This window comes from Marmota marmota, unplaced genomic scaffold (genome assembly GCF_001458135.2).
Source record: "Marmota marmota marmota unplaced genomic scaffold, marMar, whole genome shotgun sequence".
Lineage (NCBI taxonomy): Eukaryota > Metazoa > Chordata > Mammalia > Rodentia > Sciuridae > Marmota > Marmota marmota.
In genome coordinates, this window is record NW_026000108.1 from 19,316,546 (window position 1) to 19,341,446 (window position 24,901).

At 46.5% G+C, this 24,901-nt stretch overlaps 1 protein-coding gene across 1 annotated transcript in view; it reads right to left on the reverse strand.

Annotated features, from left to right (window-relative positions):
* The window catches only part of Sel1l3 (SEL1L family member 3), a 97,764-nt gene that overhangs the window by 67,175 nt on the left and 5,688 nt on the right, over window positions 1-24,901 (reverse strand). The window contains 5 exon segments of the mRNA XM_015482008.2: window positions 1,221-1,279; window positions 4,097-4,212; window positions 4,857-4,978; window positions 6,589-6,715; window positions 17,604-18,174. Of these exon segments, the coding sequence (XP_015337494.1) occupies window positions 1,221-1,279; window positions 4,097-4,212; window positions 4,857-4,978; window positions 6,589-6,715; window positions 17,604-18,174 (995 nt within the window).

A 24,901-nucleotide genomic window follows, 5' to 3' on the forward strand; every position in this document is an offset into this window, starting at 1 on the left:
TGGAAGCCCCACCGCCATCTACAGTAACAAGAAACCTGCCATCTGTGGACTGCCTCCTGTGACACAAGCCCACCGTGATGTGCCTAAGACTTCCGCCCTTCTTCACCTCGCTGTCTATGCTTCCCTGCAACTATCAAAACCCTCTCAGACCCTCTGTTTGCAGGCAAAGGTATAACTCTCCTTTAGCCTTTCTATAAATCCCTAATCCTTTAATCCAGCATGAAAATAAGAATTGTCCTAGGAGCCCAGAGTCTAAAGGAACATGTTTGACTTAAATCTAAACAGGAATGGTTTGAAAAAGAGTGTACCCTCTCTACCTCTCTCTGCTTTCACTTCTTTAATCATCAGTTTCCAAAAGAATTGGGGCTGTATGGGGCTGGGGACCAGGAACCTGTCTGGAGAGGTATCCTCCGTAGGCTACAGAGAGACAACCAAGCACTAGAGTCGTACAGCATTTCCCCACCCCACAAGTACCCGGCTGTCCTGACACATATTTCAAAATTATATATTACAAAACTGGTAATTTTTATCTCTGATCTTTAAGCTTATTCTTAAACACTGAATTATACATATATTCTGTAGCTTTGATGGGGTATCCCAAATTCCTACTGAGGTTTGCCTTGCTCTGACACTATAAAACCTACTATTATATGCAGATCTAGAGGCAAATTAAAAAATCATGAAACACAAAGCAAAGGACTGAACTCTCAGTTTCTGTAACTCTTGCAGAGAATGGTTACATAAGGATGAAAAGTTACACCAATATCAATTGTTGCATACATTTCAAATCTAGATTATGAACATAAATATAAAGACTGCCTGCTTTTATGTTTTGCAGTAAGCCAACGTCACCAGCCATGCTCAATAAGTAACAATAATACTTTGATTTATCATTTTTTTTCAGAATCCTTCGTAGGAGATAATTTTCAAAGAAAATGAATTATGAAGTGCCGTGAAAGGAAGAATTTACAATGAGATCTGGAAGAAGGACTAGTTTCTCTTGCTTAGAAAAAATAAAATGTTGCAGGAAAATGAGGAGAGTTTGTGCCTGAGAAAAGAATAAAGAAGTACAAAGGCTAGCTACAAGGCAGAGGGGTCCATGCTTGGAAAGCTGAATGGGGAGGGGACATGGGAACAGCACTAGGGTCGAGGCCTGAGGTATAAAGATTCCTTAACCCTTATGCAGCCAGAGTTTGAATAAAGGGAAAAATTGCACTTACCTAATTGTCTGATTATGGTAACCAGTCAACTCTGGTCCAATGCTGGTGGTTACTACTATCTAAGTTAGGAGAGAGAGAGAAAGAGAAGAGTCAGTCATGCCTTAACACCCCACAGTACAAACACACTTCCTGGCAAAATTCCTCATAGAATGTGCTGGACAGTCTTTGACCTGATCGATTTCTGCAAAAATAAACAGTTTACTAGTCCTGTGCATGTTTTACGACTTGGTAAATTCAGCTTCCCCAAATGACTTGATGTGGTTAAATATATCTACAATGCAGTTTCTTCCACTGGATCATTCAGATGCTTCCAGACTCCAAGACAAAGTTTCATTTAATGTGTTTGCATATACAAGCTTGTCGCATAAAAAGACAAATGTGTTTGGCAAAAGAAGGAGTTTTTGGAATTTCACTCTGACTCTGTGAGAGCCTTAGGGGAAAAGCAAGGTGGGTGCCGTGTTCTTCATACCCAGCTCTTCCTCCTCCCTTTCCCTGGGCACCAGGGATCGGTGGGGACAGGGCTTTGTTTCACATGGTTCTTCTTGTGTGCTGGACTACACAGGGAGCCCCTGGACCTAGGGACCACTTTGACTCCCTTAATGTCTCACAGAAAGCGTTTAGCAGATTCATGGTGGCCTCTCTGGGTCCTCAAGACGTGGACACCACACCATGTCTACTGAAGACAAACTCAATGAAAACCAACTCGGCCCAACGTGGGTTCAGAAAAGAAAATGACTCAAACCAGTCATTTCCCTGAACCAACCATTTCCTGGAGATGATCATGACAGTCCCAACCCAGAGGGGGACTCTGTGTGGGAATCATTAAGCATCGCTAGGTCCTATGTGTATCAGGAAGGCAGATGGGAAAGGAAGACAGCAAAATGGGCAAAAGTCTACAAATGCAGAAAACAACTGTTTTTTTTTTTCTTTTTATTTTCACCTTTCTGGCCCTCCTAAGTCTTCTCTCCTGCTTTAGCTCATCATGCCTTGTGCCATTAAATTTGTGTCTTTAAATAAAGGACGGCTTTTATTCTTATCTGTTTGAAAATCTTCCACAGCGGCCCCCTGCCCCATTGCCAGTTAAAGTCCAAATCCTCTGATATTCAAGATTCTGCACGTTTTAACCCCAAAGACTTTCCCTCTCCTTCTATTAGTTTTCTATAATGTGCAAATTTCTACTCCAGTTGCAATGGTTTGAATGTGTTCCTCAAATGTTCACGTGTCCTAAACTTAATCCCCAAATTCCTATGTCGATGGTATTTGGAGGTGGGGACTTAGGGAGGTGATTAGCATGAGGAGTTGTGAGGGTGGGTCCCACATGATGGAATTAGTGGTCCTAAAAGAAGGGGACCAGAAACCCAAGCTTGCTTGCTCTAGCTCTCTGGCTGTGAGATATCCTCGATGTGTGATTCCACAGCAAAAAGCCCTCACCAGATGCCAACAACTTGATATTGGACTTGGCAACCTCCAGAACCGTGAGAAATAAGCCTCTTTTCTTTAGAGATGACCCCAGCTTAGGTAATCTGTTGTAGCAACACAAAACAGACTAAGACCCCAAACAGGTTTATCTCTTAGCTCCAACGATATGCTCCAATGTCCCCTCCTCTCTTTTCTGTCTACATTCTGCCCATACAGAGAAACTTTTTTCAGGAAGCCTGCCTTGAGCATCCCAGTATGAAACACTGTCTCCCTTCTGGAAATCAATCTGAGTCATTTGGCAATTAAGCTTGCCTTCTGACTTCTCCTCACGTGCTTCATGTTACTTCCATAAATAGTCTATAAGCAACTGGAGCCTGGTGCCTTACATACAGCAGGTGCAAAATAAGATCTATGTATTTGCTCTGACGTGTGATGCCTGTATCAGTGACACATGGCACGGAGCTGACCTTCTCCTCGGCAGAAAGCAGCAGCCACGCCACAATACCATCATAAGACTCCAGTGCAGGGAGCGAAGACGCGGGCCACAGCTATGTCACCTCACATTTCTAAGGAAACAAACAAATAGACAAAAGCTGCCCGCTAATGTTTTACAGAGTCTTCTCAGGGAGGCAGCAAGAACTGACCTGATTTATTTTCTTTTCAGAAAAAGGAAATGTGATAAACCTAAACACCAAAGAAAGAAGGTGTATTGTCTAATGCAGGAGACAACAGAACGCCTTTGTTACAGGAAAATCACAAATCAATAAGAAAAGCTGATGAGAAAATCAAGTAACCAGAAAAGGTAACACCCTGGCATCTTGTGTCTGGAGCAGTGGAATTGTCTTCAATTATAACAGATTTGCCATAATCCATAAAAGCTGTATTATGAGAGGGTGGAATGGTTATGTGCAATGTTTTATGTGCAAAGTAGATAAAGACCCTCCATCCCACCAGAATTATCACTTATGTTTGTTGGTTATTATGAGTGTGTTTAATGCCAAACATAAGCAATTGTTTCAACTGCCAAGAACAGTCAAACCAGATCTTAGCTGAACCAGCCAATAAATTTCCTTTTTTGAAAATAAAAAAGTTGTAGATCTGATAACACAGCCTGAACATGGCCGATGCTGTTTTAACATTTATCTCCACAAAGCCCATCTCCCTAGGGGAAAAGGACCGAATTGCTCAGATAATTGTGGCTGTAGAGCTGGCTATATTATTTACTCATCCACAATATAGTCGAAAGAAAGCACTTTAAAAGTTAATTAAATGGGATGAGATTCTTATGATTTAAACTTGCATCTATTAAAGTTTGATTTAGCAAGTGCATAGTTGCAAAGAGTCTATCATTTCGTACAAATTTGCTTACAGATTTTGTTGCTGTCTGGCATTATACTAACGCTTGACTTGGAGTGAAAATGCTGATGGGATTCATGGCGGAGCCTCTACCCTCATACCTGGCCTCCATTAAAAGAGATATCCAGCCGAAACCACTCCCTCAGAGGTAGGGTGAATTTAGTTTTTACAGCAAGGTCTTCTCCTTTGACAAGATGCATTTGAATATGCAAATGACCTAAGAGGAAAATCAAAACTCATGAAAATGACCCAAAAAAACATCTAGGAGTGAATGACAAAGATGTACCTTTTTCAACAACATTCCTAAGAAGCTAAAACTAAATCCCCTTCCTTTTTTTTTCTTTAAACAAAAATGAAGCAAAACCAAAACGCATTTTTTTTTTAAATAAATGAGACATTTGCTTTAAGCTTCTAGGAAAAAGAAGTTTAAAGTTCGCATTTGGTTTCCTGTGGCCTTTCTTGTATAAACAGTGCCCGGTATCTGTTTCTTCCAAATGAAAATAAAATAAGACATTTGTAAAAACTATCTGAGCCCAATACCCATCCAGATTTCAATCTATTTTCTCAACTGTTTCTAGCTATCTTACTTCCCCCACCCATTTTTAGTAACTCCTCTTTACCGAGTCTACCCCCAAATAATCAACTCGTTTTTGTAGAAAGAACAGAATTAACATATTTAAGTAAATGGCATCCCGACAAGGCCCATACAATTGCCATCGCCTGGTTGGAGAACAAGCACATCTCACACTTGTTGAGCAACCACTTGGACAATATCATCCTCATTCTAGACAGATATATCTGCCAGTAGACAGAACGTCAGAAAAAGACGATATCACTTTAAAGGTTCTGCTTTATACTTACCGTCTTCAGTAAGAAACACAGAAGGTGTGCCGTACATCTCATTAGAATCAACAAAATACAGAATCCCACAGAGATTGGCCTTGCAGTAATGGAGTAAATAAAGCCACATTGAAACAGTAAACCTAAAGGAGTGAGGAGAGAAAAAAAAATTGTGCAGATTGATATCATCCAAGAACAGGTAATTATAGTTAACAATGACCAAGAAAATTGCTTTCTTTCCAATGAAGGGATGGATTTGCTTTAGTGTTCATCATGGGAGATCAGTTCGCAAAGCCTGAGTTTTGAGACAAAGGAGGTAGTTATAGTAACTTCGGAGACGGGAGTTAAGCCTCATTGTACAAAACCACAGACAGTCTTCCTTGCACCAAAACCAGCTTCGCTGCCTCTTAGATGAGAATCTGACCTGCCTGCCACTAGAATTCTTGATTACGGCTTATAAAGTCAGATGTGGGACAAAAATATGGATTTTAATAAGAGGTGATTTGATAAGAAGCTATTCTAATACCTATGATTAAAAGAAAAAAAAACATAATTAGGGCTTTTTGAGCAATTTTGCTTCTTTCAAAGATAAAAGCCCCAAGGTAGAAAAACATACTAATCTGTAAATGGCATCACCACGGGGTAACTGGGACACATACAGACTACCTTAATGATCACATTAGGCTGCTCCGAGACCCGGTTCTGGCTGACCAATATGAAACAACTAATCTAATTATTCTATTTCTGGACTGAGGCTACTTAGGTGAGAAAATATTGTACAAATTTTGTGCATCTGTGATTTGTGGAGTGAGGATGATATAACAGTATCCAACTTAACTAGGGCACATTCAGCTAAATGTGTGATCCATCAATCATTCAGAAAAAAATTTGCTGGACACCCGTCTATGCCATGCATTGCACTGGAGGCCAGTAGTTCCAAGAGAAGGAGCTGGGAGTAACCACATTTCACCCGGGAAACCGACTCAAGGTCACACAAATACATCAGGTTTTCTCCACTTACCCCCCTAACCAATTCACAGTGTGGGTTAAAGTGGCAGCAGCCCCAGGTGTTTTATCCATATCCAAACAAGTCCTTTAGAATATTCTGGGCTTTATAATCTGGCCTCAAAACCAGTGGCATGATATGCAAACAGATGGTGTCACGAAGCTCCCTCCTGACCCACCCAGCTAGCAAGCTCATGAAGACAAGTTATTACAAGGAAGCTTAGCAAGAGCACATGCTTGGTAAAGCGACTCAAGATCTTTCTACAGCCAGCAGCACGGGAAGAATTAAATCACTCTGCTAAATCCATCTGATCTGGGGAGAACCAGGAACCGTTTTCAGCATCTTCAATTCAGCAAAAGGAAAAAATACATATGTGTAGATTTTGCTGAAATCGATGGAGGATACGGAAACTGGGAGACTGCAAGCAGCTCTCCCAACCCTCCAAGAAAGAAAAGGCAAAGCCCGGCTGCATCTGCGTGGCCTTGGATGGCTGCAGCTGAAACCTCCCAAGGCCTTGGGTCCAACACCTTCAGCTTACTCCCGCCATTCCTGGATCTGTATATAAAGACCAAGGCAAATGGGTGGCTCCTAGTGCAAGAGTAATGCGAGCCTGTTTCCAGGTCCACAAATCTGTCTAAACCCTGTAGATCCCAACATCTGTGGATCTAAGGAGCCCTTCCCAGAGCCTGCCCTGCTCTGCAGATAAAAACCCATCAAGAGGCCAGCCCCTGGGCTGCCCTCCCTTACACGGGGTAGTCCATGCGCTGGCGTCGGGCGGCCTCCAGCTCTCTGTTCCGGAACCTCAGGAGCTTCTTCACAATGCCCGTGTTTTCTCCACTGGAGGCATAGAGATAGCCAAGGAGGGCCACCACATCTGCAAACAGCAAAACAGTCGCTTCCGATTATCTCCGGCAAAGCTATCCCACCCAAGCCACCCTCCTCCTGGCGCCCTCTGCCAGGCTCCAGCCAACACTCAAATGTGATTCCTACAACTATCAGCAAACGCATATGATCACTGGATACCTGCCGGGCACCGTGCTGGGCACCTGACCGAGACTGTCTTCCCCAGTCTTCAATCACAACCCTGCGGAGCTGGTTCCATCCTAACGTCCACTCTACAGATGGGACACCCAAGGCTAAGTTTGCAAAGTTCAGAAGTGGTAGAGCCAAATGGCAGGTTTCAAACTCAGGTTTCTATGTTCTTAACCCTTTTACGCACTGCCCTCTTCATGCCAGGGAAAGCATTTTGAAATCGTTTTTGTGTTACAATGAGAAAGATTCCATAGTGCTCACGATGGTGCAGACACTGAAGCATGCTTTCATGCACTAAATCCTCATTCTTATGCCCAGTCTACAGATAGGCAAATGGAGGCACAGTCAGTTGCCATATGGCAACTGTTAGAGAATGTCATGCAACGCACTGAGCATGGTGTGGGATGATCTCACTGAGTCTCACAACTAACTATGAGGTGGGTCCTTTTACTGTCCCCATTCAACATACCACCAACTGAGCCCTAGAGAATGTTAAAGAATAAGAGGTGGAGTTGGGATTCCACTCAAGCAATTTGGTTTCTGAATTCGTGTTCTTTAAACTGCACTTTTTTGTTGTTGCTTTGTTTATTTTGTCTTTGGCTTTCCACATACACGCAACACATTACCCTACACAAAAATCACCAACCACTCCCCGTAAAACGGGGTGTGAAAAAAAATTTATTTCACAAACGTGGGAGACTTCTTCTCTGTAGTTCTAGAAAATAGGGATGTCCATAACACATCTTGAAGGGGAAAATGAGTTTCAGTTCTATATTTAATATCCACTGCTTTAAAGAGGCTAAGTATAAATTTCCTGTTTTCCATACATCCCCCACCAAAGAAAAGAGAATTCCCTTAACTCAACCTAGGAAGAAGGATGCTTTTCTCTTTCTAAAATGCTCCTTAGTTGAAATACCCCTGATTAGATGGTGGACACAATCTATGCTCCTGAGTTTCATGGGGAGAGAAGAACTGGCTTCTTTGAGAATCATCAAATATCAACATTGGCACAAATTTTGGGAGCCTCAGTCTGGAGTGCTGGACCTTCAAGCACTCCTCATTGCCCAAAAGGAAACACAGAATTCCACTAAGTAGAGAGGTACTTTGGGTTTAATATAATTTGGAAATCTTAAGAGCAGCATGTGGACTCTCAGGCCCTTGTACAAATGTAATACGATGAAATGAGCCAATTTCCCCCAAATGTCCATAAATCTACCTAGAGACACATTTGGAAACCCAAAATGATGGACATAGTTCCAACAGAAACAGTGGAGCCTTTTGATTTTCTTGTTTTAAACTTGAGCTCAATTCGGTAACATTGAACTGGCTGGTCTGTTGTGAGGGATTAGAAATGGAAATATTGCAAAGATGTCTTTGAAATCTGAGGGAAAAAAATTCACCAAAGAGGTCGACAGGAGCTCAGCCTTGGTTTGTTCTCCATTCTTTCAAGTGGAGCAGAAGAGATCAGATGGCCATCCCAGACCCCAGGAAGGCTTCTGCTGGTGACTGCTGTTCTCTAGTACATAGTAGGAATATTTATCCAAGCAAGTGAGGCTCAGTTCTTCCCAACCTCACACTAGTAAAAATAAACTTGGTGAAGCAGGATTCCAAAGTGTAAGGAGTTAGAAGCAAATACTAGCGAGCCCTTCTCTCATCCACGGATCCCAGCCTGAGGGGTCCTTTAAAGCACTCAAGACAAAAGACAAAATTATAGAAGGGAAAATCTCAGAGACCTGAAATAATTTTATAAAAACACATGCTGCTTGTACCCAGCAAAACCAAAGTAATGGTCATTTTCTTGTAAAGTCTGTAACTTTGATGGTTCTGCGATGGGAGCTCTGCTATAGTTCTCCCTCAGTTTAATGCTGTCTTCCATTATGATCAGAAGCAAGGAACAAGGATGAATTAGGGAGCAGGAAGGACTTCAGAATTCCTTTAGCCCAGGAAAACATATATTCTTATTGTCTAATCACTGACTGCAGCTGCTGGGAGGGCCCAACAGATGCTCTTTAACTTACGATGTCAATAAATATCAACGGCAAAAAATGCATTTCCTACACCTAACCTACCCTAAGTAGGTTAGCCTGGACTAAGTAAGGCTCAGAACACTTGTATTAGCCTACAGTAGGGCAAAAATTATCTAACACAAAGCCCATTTTGTAATAAAGTGTTGAATATCTCATGTGACTTATTGAATACTGTGTAGAAAGTGAGAGACGGAATGGTTGGGAGGGTATGCTTTTCCATTGTTGTACAGTCAAAAGCTCCTAAATGGAATGATCATAAATCAGAGACTATCTGTGATTGATTAGTGATGTCTGCACGGAAGCAGAACAGGGAGTATCAGTACCAGTGCCATCACCATTAAAGAATGCATAGGTTGGAAAACTTAAAGAAAAAGATTTAATAGCTTGCTTTTTTTTTTTTTCCTTTCGTGTATTCCATGAGAGCAGGGACCTTACTTTGTTCACTGTTTCATTCCCATAGTCCAGAACAGTGCTCAGCATTTGATAGGGACTCCATAAATATTTGGTGGATGGATGAATGAACCTAACCATGACCTGGTCAGGATTAAGCCGGTTTCCCTTTTCCTCAACACTTCCCATAATTCCATCGTGTTCACCACGCTGCCTAAGCCACACAACAGTCCCTCTCCTTTCAATCCTTCTCCCAAATCCAGGTCTTTGACTTTTCTTGCATGAGGAGGTTGGGGATAGGGGGAGTTGTTAAGACATAAACGTAAAAGTAAAATGCCAGGAAAACAACGCGTTTTGAACTCTTCCCCATGACTGTTTTTGTCTTAGTTCCTCAGATTTTGGAGCGGGTGAAGACCCTGGGTGTTCTATGGTACAAAGCCCTTCATTTGGAGATGAGAACAGTGTCCGAGTCTTATTCTGCTTAGGTAACAAGAGGCCTGGCTGGGGCTCACACCTGGTCTCCCCAAGAACAGACCAGTGGTCTTTTTATTAACCACACTGCCCCTCGTTGCACCCCAGAGAAGTGTGGCTGAAGTCCAGCTCACCTGGCCCTCCCTGCGTGCTGCCTGGCTGCACTGAGACATTTCCCCACTGCTTCAGGAAGCACTGCTGTCCTCAGCTCCCAAGGACCCACCTTCAGGTGAGAGCCAGCTCAGTGGGCCCTCCAATGCCCCTACAGCAGCACTGGGGCCAGCGCCCAGGAGGCAGACTGGGCCCCTCTCCTTACTGGCTGGTAAATGCTTTGAATCCCACCGCTGGAGAGGGTGTGTCTGGGGGATCCTGTAGCCTACTCCCTGGTGCAGTGGGGGGAAGGTCCTGTCTCCATGGAGCGAAGCCCGTCCCAGAATGTCTACACCACAAGGGCCCCGCTGACTCCTCAGCCTGCAAGCCGAGAAGTGAGACGAGCCCCTCTGCCAGCAATCACCGAGACTCAAAATGACTGCGAGGGGCCTGGGGAAAAAGAAAGTATGATTTTCAGTCTAAGAAGTAAAGCCCGAGCACAGTAACTCAATAACACTTTCCAAACACAGGACACACAGAGGCTGGGCCGGGCAGGTGTTTTGTTTTCCTTAAGGCCAAAGACTAAGGATAAAAAAGCTATATACTTTTTTAAACAGAAATGATTTAAGTCAGAACTTCACCCAAAGAGAACACTGGGCCGTGAAGTGGTTACTTTGGAAGTCTGTGGAATATTCATTAGCAGGAGTCTTTGAAAATGAAATAAATTCTGCTTCTAGTCATTTATCTCCAAACCTGCTTAGATGCATGCACAAAGATACAGGCACAAAGATGTGCAGTAGAAGCTTGGCTGTTGAAAGCAGAGGATTCAAAATGACCTGCAGGACCATCAACAGAAGGTGGGTAAGTAAGTTGTGCATGCTTAGCATCTGCTGAAAAGCACGGGGCCGAGCAACACGTGCAGAAAACCCTCCGAGTGCCCGGCACAGGTTCCGGATCCTCTCTTGTGCATGAAGACAGGGGCTAAACTTACTGCTTCTATGTGCAGAGAATATTTCTGGAAGGAGACAAGAAGCTGTTGTACTGAGTTTGCTTCTGGGCAAAGCACCAGGAGACTGGGGGATGGGGGTGGAACATCTTCTTCCCTCTAAACCTTTTACACGGTTTAAATTTTTTTACCTGGTACATGTATTACTTTTGTGGCTCAGAAAGAACAGGACAAAAGCCCTGAACATTCCCGCCCGGGCAGGCAGAAGGCACCGACCGATTCTGCGGCCTCCCTACCCTGGGCTCAGCCCCATCAGCTGCAGAGACAACGTCCAGTGGGTGAAGGAAGAGGATGATTCACATCGATAAAAATTCAACTTTAAAAAAAGTATTCCTTCTAATTTAGAACCTGGGTTAGGACGGTATTAGCATATTTCAGAGAGGCGGCATAGCAAAGTCAAAAGCATCAAGAAGTTTAGGCCCTAGTTAAATAAACTCCTTGAGTCCCGTTTTCCCCTTCATAGACGAGAGGATGACAATAATACCGTCTTTCCCAGGGGACTAGCCTGAGAAGTTAGCGCAACAATGTGCACGGGAAGAGTGTTTTGAAAACTGTAAAGGGCAATGCAGATGCTAGGCAGTAATTAGTGTTATTACTGAAAAACTCAGAATACTGTGATTAACTGGAAAAAAAAAGAACTAGGTCTGTGATGGTTTTATTACTTTTTTTTTTTTTTTGAAAGTACCAAATATCTAGCTTATAATTAGAAAAAGTATCATCACATCATTGGGTGGAACAGTCCTGCTGCACAAACTGTTTTTTTGTTTTTTTTTTTTTTTTAATTTTCTCCCCACATATGCAAGTCAAACCTGGCTCCAACATTTGATAGGACTTTCAATCATTTCATTGTAATGGGGTTTTGTTATAAGAAATCATGCTTCCAGTCTCTTGAAACTGAAGACGGGAATAATTTTTAGTGGAAGGAAAGGAGGATAGAAAAGAAGGAAAGCGACATGTTCTCCAAGAGATTCTTAACTAAGAGGGAGGGTCAGGGAGATATTCATAAAGGTGGACACTAGGGCAGAGTATTTAATAGCCATTGGCATGGTGCTTAAGAACATTCGAAATGTGCTCCTAACCCCAATTGTCTGTCTGATTTCCCCGAATTACACCTCCAAGTACACATACATACCAAGCCCGTTACTGCTCCCCATTTCCACCCTGTGATGACGCTAGTAATCAACTGACCTGGCCCTCTAGCTCACAAATGCACACTCAGCCCCAGAATCCCTCTCAACACTACACTCCAGGAAGCTACCCCCCATCAATCCAAGTCGGCCCGCAAGATGAAACCTATCTACCTTCACTCACGTCAAGGGATGCATGTGATAAGACCTCCCGGGCCGCGACCCCTCTGTGTCCTCATGCTGTCACCTCTGCCTGGGAGTCCCCCACGTTCCTTTCTGACTGAAAATTCTGTTCATCATATTGGTGAGGGTGAGGGTGAAAGTTCACTCATCCATTGCTGGTGGGACTGCGAATTGGTGCAACCACTCTGGGAAGCAGGATGGAGATTCCTGGGAAAACTTGGAATGGAACCACCATCTGACCCAGCTATCCCACTCCTGGGCATAGACCCAAAGGACTCTAAATCAGCATACTACAGTGACGTGGCCACATCAATGTTTACAGCAGCTCAATTCACAATAACTAAGCTATGGAACCAACCCAAGTGCCCCACAACAGATGAATGGATAAACAAAATGGGATCTATATATACACAGTGGAATATTGCTCAGCCAAAAAGAAGAATGAAATTGTGGCATTTGCCAGTCAATGGACGAACTGGAGACTATCCTGCTAAGTGAAATAAGTCAATCCCCCCAAACCAAAGGCCGAATGTTCTCTCTGACACGTGGATGCTAACACACAATAACGGCAGCGGGGGTGGGGTGGGGGAATAGAAGTTCCCTGGGTTAGACAAAAGGGAATGAAGGCAAGAGAGTAGTGTGGGAATAGAAGACCATAGAATGAACTGGACATGACTTTCCTGTGTCCTGTGTTCATATATGAATACACGGACAGTGAAACTCCACACCGGGTACAACCACAAGAATGGAAGTTATATCCCATGTATGTATGAAAAATCAAAATGCACTCTATTGCCATGTAATATTAAAAAGAACAAATAAAATTTTTAAAAAAGAAAATTCTGGGGGGCTGGGCTGTGGCTCAGTGACAGAGCGCTTGCCTAGCAACTGTGAGGCCCTGGGTTCAATTCTCAGCACCACATTAAAATAAATAAGTAAAATAAAGGTTCATCAACATCTAAAAAAGAAAAAAGAAAATTCTGCTTATCCTTCAAGTCTCTCTTCAGCTATCACCTTTTCCACGAGGAAGCTTAGCAAAGGGCTATCTCATTAACTTTTTTCTGTGCTTCGTACCTTAAAACATTACAAGTAAATAGCTCCCTGCCCTCATGCAGCAGCAAAGCTTAATGGTTACATGTGGGGTTTGGGAATCAAATTCTCCAGGTTTAAATATCATCTCTCTCATTAATAGCTGTGTGGCCTTAGACAAGTTATTCTACCTCTCTGAGTCAGTTTCCTCCTCTGTACATATGACAGTACAGTATTGGGAAGATGCAGTTAGATACACAGAGGCACACCAAGGCTGGCACCTAATGAGCTCTCATCTCACCCGGAGGCCATGACTGTGGGAGCTGCTCACCTCCCACACCAGACCTTAAAGAGAGGGACTGCGTCTTGTCTCCGTCCTTGAGCCTCCAGATTTCAGAGAAGAAATGGGAACATAGTAGCTGCTCAATCTTTTTCTCACTGAATTGAATGATGTGATATTATGTGAGAGCCACCAACAGAGGGAGTCCAAAGGTTAATTTCTGAGGGTGGAAATTTATATATATATATATATAAAATTCTATTTTCAGGGCGGGGGGGGAAGGTGGAAATGTGAGTTGGATTGCAATAGGAGCATGATTTTGCCCATTAGACATGGAAGGCGCAGTGGCGGGAGGTTGGCTCTGGGGTCTGGGGTGGCCGGGAGATTTCAGGAACACTTTGGCAAAGGCACCGCGGACTCCCTGACCTGGGGCTCGCTGGAGCTTACCTGGGTTGCAGGTGGGTTGTGACCCAGGTAGGAGTGCGTGAACAGGGCCCGCAGCCTTAACCTGCATCGCCCACCAGGGTTCCACCTGGGCAGCCGTGGTGCCCCTGCAGGGGCCCGCGGGGAGGGCACACAGCCACCTCCCACCTCCTCGCTCTTCCAGGGGCCACACAGCCATGTGAGGGTCTCAGCCTGCCATCGCCATGTGAGGTTCACAGATAAGCACAAGGGAGACACACGTCCTAGCGGCACCGCTCATTCGGTGGATGGCTGTGGGATGCCCACTGTGTACAGGCGCCGCGCGTGGCACCAAGCAAGCAAAGACCCTGACCTGGTGGAGCTTTTGCTCTAGAGCGGGAGACCATCAGCAGCAAATCAGCAATTAAGTCTATTACATCCCAAGGTGCAGGAATGAAGGGCTGTGAGGGGTCATGAGGGAGCGGCCACCAGGCGGTCAGGGAAGATGGCTTTGGGGCAGAGGTCTGAGTGAGGTAGGGCAGCAAGCCACACAGCCACCTGGGAGAAGAGCGTTTTCAACGGAGGAAACGGTAACCCTAAAGTCCCAAGGTGGGGCCGGACTTGGTCTAAGAAGTGAGCGGGCGGGTGTGGCTGGAACAGGTGTGCAGGGGAGCCCGGCAGGAGAGGGAGCTGGCAGCGGGCAGGGACAGGCCAGAGGGAGGGATGCTGGGTAATGCTAACTGTGAGCAGGCTGCGCTGCCAGGCCAGGGGCAGAGCCAAGAGGCCCCTCACAGGCAGGCAGTGGCCAGAGTCCAGCAGGGTGATGACAAACCAGGGCCACAGCAGTATAGATGGTGACGAGTGACTGGACATGTTGGAACTGTGACATACATAGGCTGAGGCTGGAGCCAATGACACTGATGGATTCTCACCTTAGGGTGTGGCAGAAAGAGAAGTCCGGGTCTGAGTCACCAGCCTGCGTGGCTGTTTTTTGTCTGTGTGTTTAGGCATGAGTCAGGAGCTCATGTGGCTCATTGGACAGCAGATAATGTCCATCCCTCCCTCAAGGAAACACATAACCATAGTGGAGCCCCAGGTGTGGCCTGCTAACCACCTATGGCCCACATGCCTGCAGGCAGGGACAAGGACACAGGAGGGCACCTGGCTGGGCCTTTGCACCCACATCTAAAAAGCTGCTGGCTCCTGATCAGGGTCAGATTTACTGGGCAGGCCAGATAAAACTCTGCTCCATCAAAACCCAGACCAACAGCCTGGCCAGATCCTGGCCTAGGAGATGACTGGCCCAGGGGTGGGTCTGACCACACACAGCCCTCGCCTCAGGACAACACGCCAGGCCGGTGGCAGAGGGCACAGCAGATTTTTTTCCCAGAAACTGAAAGTCAAGGAAGTGATTCAATTCAGAGACAGGACCATCCTGGGACACAAGGCACTGGACACAGAGCCCACTCCCCAGGCTCCTTGGCGGTGGGCCCTGCAGTGGGTACCAGACACGACAGGTGCCCCGAGGCTCAATTCTGCTGTCTCACATTGTCCCTTGACTCTACTCAAGGAGAGTGGCATAAAGAAGCCCCTGCTAAGAACAAGCCAGAGGCCAGGCCCCTGCTGTCCCACAGCCCGTGTCCAGAACAAATGTAGCTCACACTTTCCAAGAGATGGCCCAGGCTTTTAAAGAGAGCAGGAGGAAATACTTTTCTTGGAAAACAAATCACAGCTTAGCGACAGAGCTGGTTTGGGGGTGCATGGAGCCCCCCATCCCATTTCCAATGCTTTTTAGCTCTTATGAAAGGTTTTCCATTGCGTTACGATTTTATTCAATGGGTTTTCACTCCAAAAATAAAGCTCTGCTGAGTTGGGGAGAGAAACCCCGCCGTGCCCTTCTGGAGCCTTGCGAATGCTGGAAGGAGCAACAAAGGAAAGACATTGCACATTTTAAGGGCTTGTTCAGGTGCCCTGAGAACTTAGTAAATGATTTCATTTGAAAACTTCCAACTCGCAATTCAATCATTCTTCAATGAGAACTATATGATTTTTTGCCAAACATGAAATGGAATCATTAAGCCCCGACGAAAAGCAAAACGGTGGCTGTGCGTGTCCTGTGACTCCCTCTGCTCAACAAATTAGGGGTCCCTGTGGAAGGCACGCGGTGCTGCCCGGAGCAGGGATGCACACTGGTCATGCAATCACATGCAGCTCAACATATCGCAGACATTTAATCACCCACCCCACCCTATCTGCCGCACGTGCACACACACACAGAAGGGGAATCTGCCTCCTCCTAGGTGTCTCAGTACCCAAAGCACCACACAAAGACAGACTAAACCATAATGTAACATAAAATTGTGTAGAAACACACACACACACACACAAGCACGAGCACTGGCAGAACTGAATTCAAGTTGGTAGTCTGGTGGACACTATTAGATCACATTGGCTCCCTGGTTTTGACATTGTGTTATAGTTATTGAAGATGGTACCGAAGGGCAAGGCTGGATGAAGATGCACAGGGCTCTCTACCATTTTTGCAAATTCCTGTGACTATAGTTAATATAAAGTGTTTTTAAAATGTCCAGTGGGCTGATGTGATGGCAAATGGACCAGGACCATTGGAAATACACGCTCACACATGTCCTTTACATTTCCGCTAGATGCCCACTTTGGCATAGCGCCCAGAAATCACCATAGCCGTTGTTTCATGAAATTATGCCCCAGAGGTGACAAGAAGTTGATCATTAGAGGAAGAATGTAGAGCACGTGTCCTTAAGTCACCTTGTCCCAAACCAGGCCTGGTGAAGACCGATATCCTGGACAGGGGCCTGCTGCCCACGACGGGCTTCCTCTATTGCCAAGCCTACCTGGGACCCCGCCAGGGTAAGAGAGGGATCAAAATCCCACTGGCCCAGCCCCTGAGTGATGAAGGATGGAGCCCGGGAATTTGCATTTATAATGAGAGTGCTGGGCAGTACCACCATGGGGGTCCTGGGGCGCCACTTTAGGAAATGGTACAAGCCTGGGCAGGGGTCTGGGAGCATGGCTTCCTTGGCTTCCTGATCCAGGGCAGGGAGAAGAGCTGGGGTGCTCAGCATCCCAGAGCCAGGAAGAACTTCAGACCCCAGAGATGTCCAGCTCCTGTGCAATGGCATCTCAGTCAATCCTCACCCCTCTGCTCCTGGGGAATGGTTTTCCCACTGAGCAGATGAGAACACTGAGGCTCAGAGAGGTCCCCAGTCACAGAGTCAGAGGGAAGCCAGGCAGGAGTTTCCCTTCTGGGACGCGGCCTCCCTGTCTGACACAAAGCCTCCTTTAGGGCTCATGTCCTCCCGGGCAAAAGTCCTGCTCAAAAATAACAGAGACTTCAGGGCTTGTAAGGGTCGACAGGGAAGGGGAAAGGTCACCCCAGTCCTTGGTTCACGGCATCAGTGCTCCTTCCCAAGGCAGAGCTACACCTCTCAAAGACTCCCTTCCACGGCCCCTTTATCCCTCCCTGCCTTCCACCTTGGGTCCTAGTCTCTCCTCATTTTCCTCCTCTCTTCCCCTTGACCCTGACTTTTTTGTTACTTTTCTCCTTTTGTCCCTGAAGTTCAAAACCACAGACTCGACACGCCCCTCCATTTTTCGCATCTCCCCGACGGCTGATGTGAGACTCTCCGGGGCCACCCCATGGCACGAAGACACAAGAACAGGTTCCTAGCCAGGCGATGACCTACCGTCTTCCAGGGGACACTGTGGGATCTTGTTTGCCCAGAGGTTCCAGATGTAGTCCATGTTCCACTCGAGGCACACCCGATGGTCCTTGAAGGGGCGCTCAAAGGGCGGGACCGTCTTCAGCAGAGTGTAGTTCTTGGCCACGGCGTGGAGCAGGTTTTCCTCCCACTTCACATTCGCGTCTCCGCCACCGTGTTGGTGAGAAATCCAGGCTCTCAGTACCACCGTGGAGACGGAGATGGAGTGCCTGATGAAATAGTCATCTCGGTAAACCATGATGCTCGGAAATCTCACCTGGACCCTCTGCGTCCTGCTGGTGTGCAGATGCTTCTCGTTCTTCCACCGTTTCTTGTACACAGGGATGCTACTTCTGAACTCGGAGGAGACCACGGCCTCCAGGCTGACCACACAAGGCTGAGAGCACAAGTACTCGATGGAGACCTCGGAAACATTACGCACGTTTCCTTCCAAGACGGTGAAATAAATAAAGTCTTTGTAAGTTGCGCCCTGCTCGGCTTTGGGGACCACAGACGTCGTCAGGGAGGTCTGCCTACCCAGAGACGGCACGAAATTCTGTAAAGGAGAAAAATTAAAAAAAACGTGAGAGATACAGAAGGTCAGACATGATCATGTTAACACCAGCGCACACATCATTATTTTCCTGGGATGCAAAACACCAATCTACATAAGAGATGTCGAAAGCACCATTAAGGATTGGAGAAAATACAACACACGCATGCACACACACACATTAAACCCTCTCCCGGGCTCAGCAGCATCTGCTGGTCAGAATGTGACTTTCAAAGCTACGTGGCAACCATTCCAAAGCCCGATTCCCAATGGAAGAGTGAATCCACGGCAAACCCATTAGCAACTAAAGCTGCCTTAGAGCGACAAAGAGACAACCTGGCTTCAGACATTTCCAAACTATTGTCCTGACTTCAAATGGCAGTCAAAGGTTGCCAGATCAAAGGTGGCACAAGAGTTCAAAGTGCACCTGCCAGGCAAGAGGGCAGGGATGCCAGCCTGTCCCCAGTTCTCCTGGAGGTGCAGACAGGACACATCTGCATGAGGGACCGACCCACAGATTCCCACAGCACCAAGTCACACTCAGGAAGCCAGGGCCACGAACTGTGGTGTCTGAGTCTCCCGCCATGACTGATGCCACATGGACCAGGAAACGTCTTAGCTGTGTGTTTGCTGAGCTTGTCTTTAAATGATCAAGCCTCTCACTGTGGACATTTCTTCCAGAAGACATCCGGGAAGCTTGGTTATGAAGTCAAGGCAATGTTTGAAGCATGTGGTACTGAAATAGGGGTGCCAGGATCTCTTCTAAGTCTGGCTTTGTGATTCACTGTCCAAACCACTGTAGCCCAAAGGTCACTTTGGATCACTTCAGACCCATGAGAAGGGCTACTACAGGAGCAGAAGGAGGAGGAGGAGGAAGAGGAAAGAAAAATAGAAGATAATGCATGTTGGTGGGGAGATGAAGAAATCAGAAGCCCTGTGCACTACTGGTAGGTGCACCTCTATGGGAAAAAAGCACAGCAGTTTCTTTTTTTAAAATGACATGTCTAGTCGGGCAAGGAGGTGCACGTCTGTAATCTCAGCTACTCAGAGGCCTGAGGCAGGAGAATCACAAGTTCAAGGCCAGCACCAGCAACGAAGCAAACCCTTGTTTCAAAATAAGAAGTTTTAGAAAGGGATGAGGATAGAGCTGAGCAGTAAAATTCCCCCGGGTGCAATCCCTAGTGATGAAAAAAGAAGAAAATTAGACACACAAGTAGCACCCGAGCTGATTCAGCGATTGTACTTCTGGGTATATACCCGAAAGAGATGAAAGCAGGGCCGGGAGGGGAGCGCTGTGTGCTCAGCATTCTTCACAGTAACTAAAAGCAACTCAAGATAAACAAAGGCGGAGAACACGCACTGGGATGGAATGAAATTCTGATACATCTATGACACCGAGGAAGCCGGAGGACTAGCTAAGAGAAGTGAGCGGCCGGACCAACAGAACAACAGTGTGGTGCGATCCGCTTACATGAGCGGATCACAGAGACACGGGACAACAGGGTTGCCAGGGCCTGGCGGGGCCAGGGCAGCGGGTGTCGGAGGGGTCAGAGTTTCGGTGTGGGATGACATAAGTGTGCCGGAGATGGGACGTGCTGGCCGTCACACAGCAACGTGAATTCACTGAAGACTACCGAACCAGACGCTTCAACATGACTAAAATGGCAAGTTTTATGTTATGAAAAAGGTCACTCTGGTCTCCTCCAAAAAAAAGAAGAAGAAGAAATAGAGTCTCGGTTCTTCAATTCTGGCTCAGAGCCATGCAGAGGCGTGAAGTGTGACATTAGGGATGTCAAGAAATCACGGTGGTGAAGGGGGAGCACCGTCAGGGCTCAGATGCCAAAGCCCGGGGGAGACAGCACAGGACCCAGGGACCTGCCTGGGGCTAGAGAGCAGGCTTCATGGGAGAGGTGGCATCTCGGTGGGGCTTTGAGGGACAAAGAGAAGTTCTTCAGGTGAGGATCGTGTGGCCAGTGAACACCAGGGGGAAGATACAAATACACACGGGGAGACAGGACAGAAAGAAAGGCGGTCCTGGCCTTGGAGTGTGGAGTCCCCGCCCCAGGAAAGCGACTTTCACTCTACAGACAGCGAAGACCAAGGAAGGTGCTGTAAAAGAGGGTGGTGCGTCCCTTTTAAAGCAACTGACAGCCAATCAGAAACATAGCCAATGATCCACAGGAAAGGGAGCAACTGCTGTAGCTCATTGATAAGTAAATTCTCACTCAAGTAAGAGGAAGGCAAGTAGAAACCCACCAGGGTTTTTAACCTAGCAGACTCACAGATCAAAACTTCAGGTTGCATGTTACTGGCTGGAGTTAGGAAGCATGCTCTCTTAGGTATGGCTGGTGGCAGTAATCATCGAGGACAGACGCTAATTCCATTCTAGGAGCTTATCTTACAAATGTATTCAAACCTGTGTGAAATGATGTACACACAGCTGTCTCACACCAGCACTGTTTCCACAGCAGAGGATGGGAAATTTCATCGAGAGGGGCTGATTAAATTATAGTACATCTGCCGGGCACAGTGGCACATGCCTGTAATCCCAGCAGTTGGAGAAGCTGAGGCAGGAGGATCACAAGTTCAAAGCCAACCTCCGAAACTGAGGGAGGTCCTAAGCAATTCAGGGAAACCCTGTCTCTAAATAAGATATGAAGGGGGAAGGACTGGGAATGTAGGTTGGTGGTTCCGCACCCCTGGGTTCAATCCCTGGTACAAAAAAAAAAAAAAATTATAGTACATCCATTCCTGGAGTACTATACAACTGTGAAAAGAGGAACATCTTCATGTGCAGACCATGGGATAACTTCTAAAGGGTTTTTGGTTTGAAGTTTTTTCTTTTGTTTTGAAGCAGATTCAAAAATACCATATTGAGTTTTACACACACACGGTAAAAAAAAAAAAATTCCTTGAATACACATAGTACTGATTGTTCACATGGAACGAGGACAAGGATAAGGTGACCAGAGACAAGGCAAGAGGGTGCTAGGCCTTGTGCTCTCTTCTTTATCCTTCGAATTCTGCACCACATGAATATTCAAAGAGCAGGGAGAGCTACAGTCCTGAAAGATGACAGTGGAAAATGCAGTTTCTACAAATGGCAGAGAAGAATGGAAGGGCGGGCCGTTTCCTCTGATTAGTCATGGGAAACCTGTAGGAAGAAATATGTAGAGTAGGTACAGTCCAAACTGTGGTCCCCCACAGGGAGCGATTGCATTGTTTTATGTTCTCATTTATGCTGCCAAATTACAGGGAGAAAACAAATATGAAAACGATCTGATAATTGGAAGAGGAGAACCTAGGAGAGGGGAGCCCTGGGTGGCGCCTGCCCACGCCCTCAGACTGCGAACCAGGAAGCCACAACTAAGAGCGGAGTCTCGCGTGTGGCCCAGCTGCTGGGTCCGCAGACGTGAGCCCGGCTGCCAGGCCCCTGTCCTTCACTGCCAGCCCCCCCCCCCCCCCGCCAACGCGTGGTGCAACTCGGAAGACCCACTGCTTCTCGGTGGCCAGGACCACGCAGCTCTGCGTCAAGCACTTAAGCGCGCCCCAGAGCTGCGCCCAAAGCCAGAGCTCGCGGTGCCCCTGACGCTGAGGGCGGCTGGCCCAGAAGAGCAGCCGAGGGGCGGCCAGCGCGTCTTGATCCCACAGCAACGGGCCAGATGCTTCCCTGCCAAATTCAGCGCAAGGAGACGTTTGCTTATTTAGTGAGACAACAGGGAGTGCTGAGCCCAGGACATGCTATGGTATATTAAATATCAAAAATCGTGTTCTTTTCCAAAGAACGATTTCAACCCCTTCCTCCTTCGTTTTATTTGTACTTTAAAAACTCACCCAGGCCCAATTCTCCTGCTTTGCCCTTTTTTTTTTCCTTCCTCCCTCGTAATGGCTTTAATGCGGATGCAGCTAACTCCAATGAAAACCTCTTTTAAACAGAATGCTGGCGAAAGGCCATTTGATTTCATGAGATTTCATCGCAAAGTGCAGTTAATAATAATCCACTTCATTATTTTACATCTGATTGCTAAACATGCGCCCGTCACACTTTTCCACATTAATAAGCACAGCAGCCCTCTGGCCTGGTTTCAGTTGGCTTGGTGTGTCACACATACCACTGTGCATGAGGAGGTAGAGACACACCTCACCCGGGTCCTCTCTGGGTCCTCTCCGGGCCTTCTCTGCAAATTCTGTTCCCAAGAAAATCTTCATACACTCCAATATGAAGATTATTTTATTTTCACCTGCTTCAAAGTCTCAAGCACTGTAAAACACACCCCAGGGACAGGAGTTCTAGACACAGGCTACCCAACATGGCAGTCCCCTGGCAGATTAGACACTTGCAAGGTGGCTGGTCCTCACTGAGCTATGCCCTAAGTACATCAGACAAACTGATTTCAAAGCCTCGGGATTTAAAGAAAGACTTTGAAACATCTCATTAATAATTTTATATTGATTGCATGTTGAAGTGATAATATTTGGATACCTCAAGTTAAATAAAATATTAAAATCAATTACACCTGTTCTTGTTGACGTTTTTGATATGGAAACTACTGAATACAAAATCATATTATGTGGCTTGAACTTTTCTACCGGACGGTGATATTCTACATTAGAGGCTAGCAGATTTTTGCTGCAAAAAGTGGCCAGATGGTAAATGCAGTCATCCCTCCGTAACCATGGGGGACTGGTTCCAGGACCCCCAAGGACATCAAAATCTGTGGATGCTCAAGTCCCTTATATAATGTGCTCATTTGCATATAACCCAGGCACAGCCTCGAGTACACTTTAAGTCATCTCTAGGTTGCTGGCAGTAGCTAATACAACTCAGGTGGTACATACACAGTTATTTTTCTGTATTGTTTAAGGGATAATGACAGGAGACATGGTTTTAGGGTTCAGGGGATATTTTTTAGCCTCCATTGAACCTGAGGCTTATTTGAAGTATTTGGGCCAGTGTTCTCTGCTCTGCTGCAGTGTGAATGCAGCCACAGACACAATCGTCCCACACAACTTTGTTTACAAAAACAGGCAGCTGGGTGGCCTGGCTTATGAGCCCGAGTTTGCCAACCACCGTTCTAGATTATCAACTTTTATACTAGATGGGGTTTTGAAGCACATAGAGTGACAGAAGTCATGCTTTGTATGGAGCCATCACCTAAGAAAGGGGAGGAATAACCCCACAAGGAACATTTCATGCCCAGCTAGGCAACGGGGCTTGATGCCAGGTGTTTCTAAGGTGTCCAGGTAGTGGCTGCTGACATCTCGCTCTGGTTTATTTCAGAAAAGCTCTAAGTCAGATGAGAACTCAAAGCCAGGCTGGGGACAGAGATATAATTTCGTAGACTGAGAGGCATATTTGAGAAGCAGGAGAAGCGGGGTGACAAGTGAAACACAAAAGAAAAGTGACATCAGGACCGGGCAGTGTCTGAAACAGGATAGGTGCTTCAGTATCTCCTGGTGTGGTGGGAGCGGAGCGTGGTCTCCGACCCTCCAGAAGGCCTCAGTCTTCAGCTTTTGGGGTCCCTCTGGAATGCAGGAAGCTGGCAGCTTGTGAGTTGAATCCGCCTCGTGGGTGGCTGCTACATCATGAGTTGTGGCTACTTCTACTATGTACCAAACCAACACCGATTAGCAACACCTCATACTCCAAATATTGATTAAGCTGAAACTGATTTCCTGGCTCAGGTCCTCTGTGTGGCTCTCAGCTGCTTCCTGCCAGGAAAATAAAGCAATGAACTTGAAGAGTTCCGGCTACAGGCACGACACGTGTCCAACCTTCATAGGTATTTTCACATGCCAGGTTGCATTAACATAACCTAAAAGATAATCCCACATGTTCCTTCGTCTGGAAACTGGGAATTCAGATCGGCACCATTGCTCTGTCTCCAGCTGTTAGACTAGAGCTTGGCACACAGGAGGAGCCTAGTGTTTCTTGCTGCAATAAGGGATTGGGCATGCGTATTCCCACCAGGTGACTCAGTGACCCCTCCTGCACCAATGCTGCTCAGCCCTGGCGGGACCTGCATGTAAGTCAAAAGACTGGATCCAATCTTGAGTACCCACTGTCCTTCTCTAGCAGTGGGGGTGGGGTGGGTGTTTTATGCATCCAGTCTCATCAACTTACCTTCTGGCACCCCACCAGGCCCCTGGAGTCAGAGTGGACCTAGCGACTCTGAGAATGGGGAAGGTGGCACTCTTGACACCACACACCCCGCCACACCTATTTGGGATGTGCTATTTTGTTCCTGCAGACCTTTCAGACGACCGCACTACCCTCGAGAACATTTCCATTTCTCCACACCAAAAATACAGATTAAATTCTAAACATTTCCCATCCTGCTAACCCTCGGCTGGATTCCTGTTCATCTGGCAAGTTCACCCATGTTAATGTGATAATGAAAAAACACCGAGGTAACGTCACCTGCTGCATTTCTGTGCCAGCTTTGCGAGAGGATGCTTTAAAAGCACAGTCCAAATGCACTGCAGCTCCAAGCAAGAGAGGTGCAGTGAAGGGGAGACCCCGGCACCCCTCTGATGATGACATTTAGGCAGCCACGTGGACATCCCACCTCAGCACAGAGCTGGAGCTAAAGGACGCCTGGGCCCTCCAACATCTGCTCAGCAGAAGTGAGGCCTAACCAAGTCAGATTTGACGTCCCACTGTCACAAAACAGACTTCTTTTGTCTTTATGTATGTACTGTGATTAAAAAAAAACGGGGGGGGGGGGGG